At 37.2% G+C, this 11,012-nt stretch overlaps 1 protein-coding gene across 1 annotated transcript; it reads right to left on the bottom strand.

The window, feature by feature from the left end:
- Positions 1 to 2,842: 2,842 nt before the first annotated feature.
- Positions 2,843 to 10,089, bottom strand: arg2 (arginase 2). The gene is made up of 8 exons (XM_051915945.1): positions 9,711 to 10,089; positions 9,549 to 9,621; positions 6,611 to 6,785; positions 5,104 to 5,263; positions 4,821 to 4,915; positions 4,340 to 4,444; positions 3,910 to 4,046; positions 2,843 to 3,831 (listed from the first exon to the last, which is right to left on the bottom strand). The coding sequence occupies exons 1-8, from the start codon at positions 9,819 to 9,821 to the stop codon at positions 3,644 to 3,646; spliced, it is 1,044 nt and encodes a 347-aa protein (XP_051771905.1). The 5' UTR covers positions 9,822 to 10,089; the 3' UTR covers positions 2,843 to 3,643.
- Between the last annotated feature and the right edge of the window lie 923 nt (positions 10,090 to 11,012).

The raw sequence follows: 11,012 nt of genomic DNA, 5'->3' as shown, positions 1-11,012 counted from the left end.
ATACTTCTGAGATCTTCAGAGATTTTACTCATAATAAGTTCTAGGGATACCAATAAATGTGGGGAATGTGTATTAGAGAAAAACATTTATTTCATAATGTGACACGTTTATTTGTTTTACTTGTTAAAGGGTTAGATTTTTGTTTTTTGAATGAAAGAACAAAAGGATAAACAATACAGATTTATTTTCACAGCCTTCTTTGAACATATTTATCAAGGGTGCTAATAAATCTGACCATATATATATATATATATATATATATATACAGTGCTTAACAAATTTATTAGACCACAAATATTTTAGGAATCTGTCAAAAACTTTTTTAAAACTTGTTTATTAGACAAATAACAAACTGAAACAACTAAATAGTCTTTATTCACACATAACCCAAAAAATATATAAATTTTATTTTTATTTTGTATGGCCTTCTTTGGCTTTGATAACAGCTTGCATTCTTGCAAGCATTGTTTTTATGTACCTTTCCACAGTCTATTTTGTTATTGACTTCCAGATAGTTTCTAGTTGTTCCCAAAGACTTGCTTTTGATGAAACTTTTGTAAGGTCTATCTTTGAATCCATTAAATCCCAACAATAATTATATTTTATAGCATTAGAAACACAACTGTGACTAAAGAGCTTACACATACTGGTGTGGATTAACCGTTACAGAAACATAAAAAATGATTTTGGTAATCACCAATACTGTTAGTTTAGGTCAGCTGTGGCACAAACCTTACGTTGGGTGGTGGTCTAATAAATTTGTTAAGCACTGTATATATATATATAGAAAATCATCATACCCCTTTAAAATAGTTACCTTATTTGTCGTACAGCCTGAAATCAAAACCCATTCCAAAAAAAAAACTTTTCCAGCTATATTTACAAGTTTTGCCTTGCAGCAACAAAGTAATGAAAGAAAAATCAACAGATCCGAGAATTAATAAAAAACGGAAAAACTAGAAAAACAGGTTTGGAAAAGTCATCAGTCCCCTGATTTAATACTTTGTAGAGCCACCTCTTGTTTTAATAACAGCCTTTAATCTGTTTGGATATGTCTGTTCTAGCTTTGCACACCTAGATTGGGGCCAAACATATTGCTTGGAGTTCAGTCCAAAAAGGTCAATTTTGGTCTCATCAGACCATAGCAGCTTTTGCCAGATGGCATGATCAGAGTCTTCCAGGTGTGTTTTCGCATAGCGCAAACGAGACCAAGCGTGGCACTTTTTCAGGAAATGCTTCTTTATTTCAGTGCCATGTTTGGCGAAAAGCAAACACAGCACACCACCCAAAACACACCATACCTACTGTGAAGTGTGGGGGTGTTTCTCTTTAGCTGGGACTGGGCAATTGGTCAGGATTGAAGGGACAATGGATGCTGCCAAGTAGCCTACATCCAAATTCTTGAGGAAAACCTTCGTCCCTCTGCTAGACAACTGAAGATGGGCAGGTCATTCACCTTCCAGCGCAACAATGATTTTAAACACCGCCAAAAGAACAACACAATGGCTTAAGGACAGGAAGGTGAATGCCCTTGAGTGGGCAAGTCAGAGCCCTGACTTAAATCTGACAGAAAATATGTGGATGAACTTGAAGAGAGCAGTGTATTGCTGCGTGCCATGGAATTTGACTGAACTTGAGCAATTCTGCAAGGAAGAATGGGCAAATATTCCTCATTCTAGGTGTGCAAAGCTAGTACAGACATATCCAAAAAGATTCATGGATGGAATTAAAGCAAAATGTAGCTCTATGAAGTATTAAATCAGGAGACTGATGACTTTTCCAACCCTGTTATTCTTGTTTTTCAGTTTTTTATAAATTTTCAGTATTGCTGCTTTTTCTTTCATTACTTTGTTGTTGTTAGGCAAAATTTGAAATAAAGCTGGAAAATGGGTTTTGATTTCAGGCTATATGACAAATAAAGTAACTATATATATATATATTTCCAGGCATTCCTTTTCTTTTATTCCGCAGCTAATGTGTGCAGTTTATTTTGCTTGCTTGAAAATATTTTTCTCGTTTTTTTTTTGCAGTCTTTTTCTGATGGGATTTGCTTGTCAGTTCCATGCAATTTTAAGCTTTTCTTGGTTCATTACATGTTTTATAGGCAACCTGTGTCATGCACAGTTGGTTTTAAATTAATCTTGTTTATTTTAGTTCAGGACTCTGTAGTCCAGGTGTTAGTAATCTGTACCTAATCTGTGTTTCAGAAAGCCATTTTTAAACCACGATTAACTATTTTAGATTAAGTCTTAATTTAAACCCTGTCCAGGAAAACGCCCCAATACGTTTATTTAATTTGATCATGGTTCCTTTAACTTGTTTTTTTATGTCTTATTTTAAGAAAGTCTGCAGTTTCTCTATTACTCTTTTCTCAGGCTGAGGTTCAGGGGGTTCTGAGCTTAGTGGGCTTATTATGATACAAGTGTCTTAGGCCCGGTTTCACAGAAAGGGCTTAGATTAAGGCAGGATTAGGCTTTAGTTCAATTAGGGCATTTAAGTAGCTTTTATAAACGTACCCTAGAAAAAAAAAAAAAAACATTACTGTGGTGCATCTTGAGACACAACAATAGCACTGACATATTTTAAGATGCATCAGTGAAAGTTCCTTTCAGATAAAACAGCTCAAATATGCATTTTAGTCTAGGATTTTCTTAAGCCTGGTCTGTGAAACTGGGGGTTAGTGTTTTTATATGCCAATTGACAATCAAAAAACCCTAATATTTCTGGATTCTAATCATAGGCAGAGCATTAAATATTATTTTATCCTTAAGAAGATTCTCTTATTTAATGTAGTTATTGACAGGTCATCAGGAGTATTAAAAACAACTCAATCAAGGACAAGTTACAGTTTTTCTCCAGTACATTCATTTATTGCATCAAAACAGAGAAATACAACAAATCAACCCTCCCTTCCTTAAGAAGATACTGGTACTGGTGATGAATTCAGATCTGAAAAGTTGTACGAAATGCATTCATACATGATTTTTCAGAAGGTTTAATTAAATACATATGAAAATGACTAAAATAACTTATTTCAAATCTACTATTTAAAAAAAAAAAAACATTCTGTCTCAACCTAACCAAACCCGTGGGATTAGATTAGCCATTAAAAGCAGTCTACAATACAAAACAAAGAAACAAACAAACGTAGAAATACAACATAAACCAGTTCTGGTCCAAAAGTGCAAACATGTCTCAAATGAAAGTAAAAGTCCACCACAGTAAAGAGTCACCTCAGCCTTTAAAAATGTGTTATGCACATTTTCTTTTATGCCACTTTTTCCTGCAGCAAATCCCAGAGCGTGATCAGGGGTTACCCACTAATCCCATGACAGCTGACAAACATTAAAAACATTTAATTTTCAGACATATTAGTCCTCAAAATATAAGAATTCAGATCTCAGCTGTCTTTTTTTAAGCTAAGCCAAAATTAGTGGCAGGTACTGTATATAATAAATCTCACCCATGCGCTTAAAGCAGGACTTTACCAGTGAGGTATCAATTTTTTCTGACCAAGACTACAGTAACGCTCAAATTCAATCTTTAGTCTGGTGCTCATTCTCTGCAAATCCTTCAGTGTTGTTCTTTTAGACTTTGGAATGCAAAGTGGTTCATTTGTCAAAGTCCTTGATTAGCTGGTGTTTTACAACCGCAGCTCAGTGTCCTCTTTTGGTTCTGGAATCTTTGGGAAGGCAACATGTGCACCTTCACGTGTCTGACCCAGAGCAGATGCGATGACGTCAACGGCTAGGCTGGTTGTGGCCTCCACAGCCTCCGGCGTGGCTCCTAGTGTGGGGTTCACTTCAACCACGTCCATTACAGAGAGTAAACCTGTGTGGTTTGGTAAAGGTTGTATTAGCATCAGTTTTAGGATTTATTTAATTTAATTTGTGAAAAGTAGATCTGTACCTGTGTTGTGGATCTCTTCTGTTACATAGATGCCCTCTCTATATGTCAGTCCTCCATTAACAGGAGTTCCAGTGGCGGGAGCCAGGGATGGGTCAAATGCATCAATGTCAAAGCTCAAGTGGATCGGCCTTTGTTTCCTGATATAAAAAACAAGTAACAGTGACAAATTACATTGGTTGTCTGATTGTGAGGTAGCATACACATATTAAACTGAGAGAAAGTGCCACATTGTATTTAAAGGTGACATAAAAGTCAGGGTAAATAAATCAGCTTGTGATCTTGTATGACATTGGTTCACCCAGAAAACTATTCAGCCCCCATTTAAAGAGTTTTACAGTACACAAGGATCATGCAATCTGTTGCTGGTTGTTTACAGAAGCACCACTACTAGTTAAATAAGTGTGTATGTTTTTGCACAATATCACTGTACCTTGCCAAGAGGTGATCCAAAGTGACCTCCATTACTCTCTGAATGCCCATTCTGTCAATATCCCGCATGGAGAAGTACTGAATTCCCAGGGTCTTCAGGATTATACTGAGATGAATAAAATCAAATTAGCAACAATAAGTATTAATGCAGTTTTAAACTAATTTCTCTCTCTCTCACAATAATAATAATACATCTTTCTTGAGCAGCAAATTAGAATGATTTCTGAAGGATCATGTGACACTGAAGACTGGAGTAATGATGCTGAAAATTCAGCTTTGCCATCACAGGAATTAATTATATTTTAATACACTAAAATAGAAACAGTTTCTGTTTTTTGTGCCCTGCTGGCGGTTACAGGTAATGTCAGTTATATAAATAGCCTATGGAATGACAATTGGTGATTTAGTAGCATAGGCTTTAAAGAACAGGGTATGGTGGTAAATCCTGGATGTCATTTTGGGACAGAACATAGTGTGCTTACTGCTCGCCTGGATCCACATCTCTGAGGCCAATGTAGACCAGATCTCTGGCAGACAGGAAAGGCTTCATCCAGGAAAATCCAGGAACCTCTGGCATCTGCAAGTTACAAAGAATATAACAGCTTTAAGTTTAGATGTTCTAAAGGACAAAGCTTATCAGATATTTCTGGAGACAAATGGAAAAAAAGTCATCTACAAGTATTACCTTCTTTGAGATAAAGGTATTAAAGTCATGTCAGAGATTGCACAATATCAACATATCTTTTGTGCATGAATGTTAATCACCTTGTTCTGCAGGTCCTTAAGTAAGAATGCTACAGACTGCCCATGGAGGTTTCCAGAAGGTGAAGTCAGAGGAGTGTTGATATCCGCATGAGCGTCCACCCAAATCAGACACAGGTCAGGGCACTGCTGAGCGTGGCCTTCCACTGAACCAATCGCTAGGCTGTGGGAATGAAATCATCACAAATTTTGTCACAAACGCAGCGTTGCTTTGCTGATTTTGGCCTTTAGTATACCAAATTCAACAGTCTGAGATTACTTTTTTTTTTTAAGACTAGTTTTGATTGGAAAATTTTGGCTTCAATTAGCTGGAAATGCAAACAGCTTTCAGCAACAAAAAGAAAAACCTTGACCTTTTAGAAGCGAAGTGATAAAACTGGCTTCAGCTTAGCCAGACTGCCAAAACATTACTTCATGCTTGTGCCAAAAAGACAAAAATGGAAAGACTTGTGAAATAGGTAACTAAATATAAACTCTGACATTTTCCATTGGCAATGACCCATAAAGGGTTAGTTCACCCAAAAATGAAAATTCTGTAATTAATTACTCACCCTCATGTCATTCCACACAACCTTCGGAACACAAATTAAGATATTTTTGATAAAATCGGATGGCTCAGTGAGGCCTCCATTGCCAGCAAGATAATTAACACATTCAGATGCCCATAAAGTTACTAAAGACATATTTAAATCAGTTCATGTGAGTACAGTGGTTCAACCTTAATGTTATGAAGCAACAAGCATACTTTTTGTGAGCCAAAAAACAAACAAACAAAAGAACGACTTTATTCAACAATATCTAGTGATGGGCCATTTCAAAACACTGCTTCATGAAGCTTCGAAGCTTTACGAATCTTTTGTTTTGAAACAGTGGTTCGGAGCGCATATCAAACTGCAAAAGTCACGTGAACCATTGAAATTTCAAAACATTTCGAAACACTTATGACGTAACGAAGCCTTGTTTACTGAAATCACGTGACTTTGGCAGTTTGATACACGCTCTGATTCAAAACAAAAGATTCGTAAAGCTTCGAAGCTTCATGAAGCAGTTTTTTTAAATCACCCATCACTAGATATTGTTGAGTCGTTATTTTGTTTTTTTGGCGCACAAAAAGTATTCTCGTCGCTTCATAACATTAAGATTGAACCACTGTAGTCACATGAACTGTTTTAAATATGTCTTTAGTACCTTTCTGGGCATTGAAAGTGTTAATTATCTTGCTGTCAATGGAGGCCTCACTGAGCCATCGGATTTATTAAAAAATATCTTAATTTGTGTTCTGAAGATCAACAAAGGTCTTACAGGTGTAGAACGACATGAGGGTGAGTAATTAATGACAGAATTTTCATTTTTGGGTAAACTAATCCTTTAACTATATACCAAGATAAAAGGCTTTGTAGTTTTTTGTTCATTGAAGGTTTATCAAACAATAAAGACCATCATATATGAATCAGATTTTTTAGATTAGTTTATAAGATAAATGGGAAAAATACACAGTAAAACTGTGTACCTGTGGTCTCCCCCCAGCATGATGCAGGTATGTCCCGCCCCCACTGCGCCGCTCACAGCCCCCGACAGCAGCTTATTGGCACGTCCAACAGTGCGTGGGAACGGCACGTGCATAAAGTGCTCATCTTTTTCCAGATGCTTGAAGGTCAGGTCTCCAAAATCATGTACAGGGTAGTCTACAACAAGACAGAACATATAAATAAACTAACACTGGCATTAAAGCTTCCACACTTTCTGCTAACTCTGACCAAACGCTCGCTTCTTTCCCCACACTATTTGACTGACAGGTCGAAGCTGGCAGGTGACAGTTCTGTCATTCAATCCCAGCATGAATCTGCCCAAGCCATGTAGTGGGCATATGGAAATGTAGGTTGAAACTCCTATTGGAGGACACTACTGAAGGTATAAACAGCTGATGGGGCCCAGCATGACAGAACCAGACCAGCCTCAGTGAAAGTGTTGAATTACTCTTCAGATTTTAAAGCGACATATGATGTACAGTGTACCATACAGTGGCCTCTTAACAGGAATAGACGTGAACGTGATGAACCTGATTAAGGTTTAAATAAGTATATTTAAAATACTAGATGCGTTTTCTGCTTGAAAATAAGAAAACTACAAGGGAATTAGGGATTTGGCCATGATAGAAGCAAAGGGGTTGGTCGTCATAAGCAAAGACAGAGATTAAAGTTTAGATTGTAACTGCATTTGAAAACTGCAGGTTCATATGACATACACAACCAACAGTTACTAACTGGAGCAAGCATCTATATTTGTTGCATTGGATATAGCGCTGATATAGTTTAGTCAAGAATGCTTGCCATATAGGGTGTATGGTTATTTCCATAGCTCCAAACGGCCAAGCGTCTGTAAAAGTGATGCAACAAATCAACATTGCATCAGTAGGTTATAAATATATTTTATATTAAATAAATAATATTCATGATGAAATAAAATTATGATTCTAAAATTTTTTTTTTTTTTTTAAATAATAATAAAAAAGTAACATTGGTCATAAATAAAAAAAAGTATAACTTTAAGGACATTTAGGTATTTTTTCCTCTCTCAAGCAATTCAACGTCCCAAAATGCTAGAAAAATCTCTCTGTTAAAAGAGATAGTGAGCCAGTACAGACAAAAATGCAATATTAAAATTGTATACAAATTTTCAGCGATAACATGTGAAAAACCTCCACAGCTAAGGTGAAACGGGGTCTTCGAAGCTGTGTCATAAGTATGCCATTTGTACATAACCGCCGACGGAAAAATGTTCAGGTTTAAGATAGCAGGAACTATCGGATTACATGGAGAACATGTAGTTACGTAAAGCGACACTGAGCTCGGCACGATGTTTATGTGATTAACAGCTGACTAAATGTCTGCGAGACTCATGAAGTGACTTGCACATTCCGACGAGCAACTTTGGAATCTCATGACTCAGAAGAAACAACTGACTGTATTCCTTTATTTAATTATTATTATTAGTAGTGGTACCCGATAAGCATTTCAAAAGTAAGCTTTGGTAGCAAGTAGATACTAAAGTTTAAAAAAAGATGTAACGATACAACTCTCTCTATGCTCTTAAAGGTTTGCCTTTAACATGTACTTTAAAAATATTATTGTTATTATTATAGTATTATTGTTTTTGCTTAGGTATCGAAAAATCGAGAAATATTGGGATCGTGACAACTGTAGACAGTGAACGTTTCAAACTCTTTATTTCCAGACAAAGAGAAATAATGAATGCAGCATTCATTGTTTATTTAGTTTATAAGGAATAATTAATTATGGAAACTTGTAATTAAAAACCACTAATGTTCCCCTGTAGTCTGAAGCCAGCCGTCCCAGAGCTTTTTGTACAGCGTTCCGGCGGGAACCGCTTTCACATTTTACTGGCAGTGGTTAATCCACGACAGAAATCCCATTACCTCACCAGGTTCATTCCTGACTAGCCAGAGGAAAGACCCAAAATAACATCTGCCTGTGTCACTCCGGTGAAAAAACACATTCAGGTTCACATCATTTTTGCATGACTCTGTAGCCTCCGTCAACGCCTCTGAAACGTTATCCTTACGACAAACCTAATAGCACAAAGGCCATAAAACAAAACAAAAAAACGTTCTCCAACCCTTGCTGCTGTCTTGCATCTCTACCAGCACGTACTCTTTTTCTTGGGTCACTTCTCATTGCTGTACTTCTTTGAATGCAAAAACGCCTTCTGTGTGAAAATAGCTTCTGCTAAATGAATACATGTAAATGTAAGATCCCTACTGAGCCATCCCCAGGCTTTTGTTTATGACATAATACCCTATTGTTGTGATGTGGCAGGTCGTCTCATGGCATCTCTGAATGGTGAACTGCAGTGACGCACGTACTTACTGTAAATCTAACCCCTCCTTCCCTTCCTCCTCTCTCTGCGGCCAGACAACATCCAAAACTCCTTTATTGACCAATTTAAAGTTTAAGTATTAAAAAACACATACAATTACATTTTTATTGCTACAAACAGATTGTGATGCGTCATTGTAAATTCATTCACGTCTGTGGTATCTGACCGTTGGATGATGTAACAGCTATTTCAGTGCCCCCTTTTGATTCTCAGCAGTGAGCTCGCGACGAATTTATTTAAAGAGATAGTTCACCCAAAAATTACAATTTTCACTCCCAGCTAAAATCGAATATTCAACTTAAATATATATTGAATTCCTTTAAATATTTGATGAGGCAGAATGACAACCTTAGACATTCATTACTGTACGAAAAATGATGCAATAAGTGACTAAAGCTGTCAGTCGCTTACATCTTTTTGAAGTTCAGAGGGTACATAAATGACAGAATTTTATATAGTCTCAAAAATCTGAATAGATGGATATATATATATATAGACAGATAGAGAGAGACAGATAGATGAAACAAATAGCCTACTAATAATGTACTTACCAAGATTTGAAAGTCTCTCCACCAAACCCGCATCCCTGATGGCTTTGGGTCCATGCTCCACCCCTCTCCTTTTCTGAGAATCGTAAAAATGCAGTCACATCATTTTGTTATACATCAGTGAGTTTATGAGAGTTTTCCTTGAATAAATAAATTATGTATTACCTGTCCTTTGGAAAACGGAGCTCCCAAAATGGCAACAGAATGCGAGCGGTTCTGCTGGCAGGAACTCAGCGTGGATCTCAATAATCTGGACAGTGGTCCTCTCAATGCCATGCTGACTCAACCGGAGAGTTATGAAACGAAATAAAAAAAAAAAGGTTTGTCTCAAACAAATGGTCTGTCGACCGGTGTGGCTTTTTAATCCTCTGGCTCGAATCTGGCTGTTGAATCTCGAAGAACTGGCACGACGTTTTTATTTAAGTCTTCCAATTAATTTATAAAGACCGCCCCCCCAAAATCCAAGAGTCCTCCAGCATCCAGTTGTTTCTTATGCAGCTTCGTTATACATTCGCTCACATCGGCGCGAACCACGTTTTTCTATTCATAGAGCGGCCACAGCCTGCGTCACACCCGATGACACACCTTCCTCTCAGCTAATCAGAAGCTCTGCCAGTGTGGGTTTGTTTCGGTGGGCGTGGCTTCGACACATGAGTGGCGTGAGAGATGGGGTGCCTTTTTTGTGGTGTTGGAAATTTCCATCTCTGCACTACCGACTGCATATGTTTTTTTTTGCTTGCCTACTGTCTCGTCAACAAATTCCCATCTTGCTTATTGGAAAACAGATCCAGTGTCCATAGCATGACTGCTTGACTTAAGATTTATGTTCTATAGAAACGTCTGGAATCCTAGTATGATGGGGGTGCCAACATAAATTGTCCTTTGGCCTATTTTCAGTGTATCCACCAAAAACAAATGCACCGAGGTTGACTCAAATACATAACCATATACTGTTAATTTAGATGGTCGATTTATTGTTTAGGTAGTTGGTTAGCTCATTAATGTAGTCACTGATACTGTAATAAGGAATATATATAGAGTTCAGTGGATGTAGTCCATATTTGGCACTTTGGCTCCATCTGGTGGTTTTCTTTTAGATATGTTTTAGACACGTCTCTACCTATGGTCTCTACATTGCTATTATAATCATATGGCAGAGTTTCATGGTATTTAATTTCATGTTGAATTCGCCTGTGTTTATGTCAGAATGCCTTGGTAATGCATTATTTGGAAGATATTATTGTTCCTTTGAAATAGATTACTATTTCTGCATAAAGGAAAGTCCGCTGGAGGTTTGGTGGCGCTGTAGTAATGATGTGATGTTGTGCCTTGTATGTCAAAGCAGTTCCGGGATATTGTTCTCATTGAGCGGAATGTTATTAGGTTTTTCCCAATGCACAAAAAGTGTATTCCTCTAGGGGGCGCTTGTGGGCTCAAAAAAGTATCTCATAGTGGTTTTGTCCTACT

Source organism: Ctenopharyngodon idella, chromosome 13 (genome assembly GCF_019924925.1).
Source record: "Ctenopharyngodon idella isolate HZGC_01 chromosome 13, HZGC01, whole genome shotgun sequence".
NCBI classification, from domain to species: Eukaryota; Metazoa; Chordata; class Actinopteri; order Cypriniformes; family Xenocyprididae; genus Ctenopharyngodon; species Ctenopharyngodon idella.
This window is presented reverse-complemented; position numbering and strand designations above follow the sequence as displayed.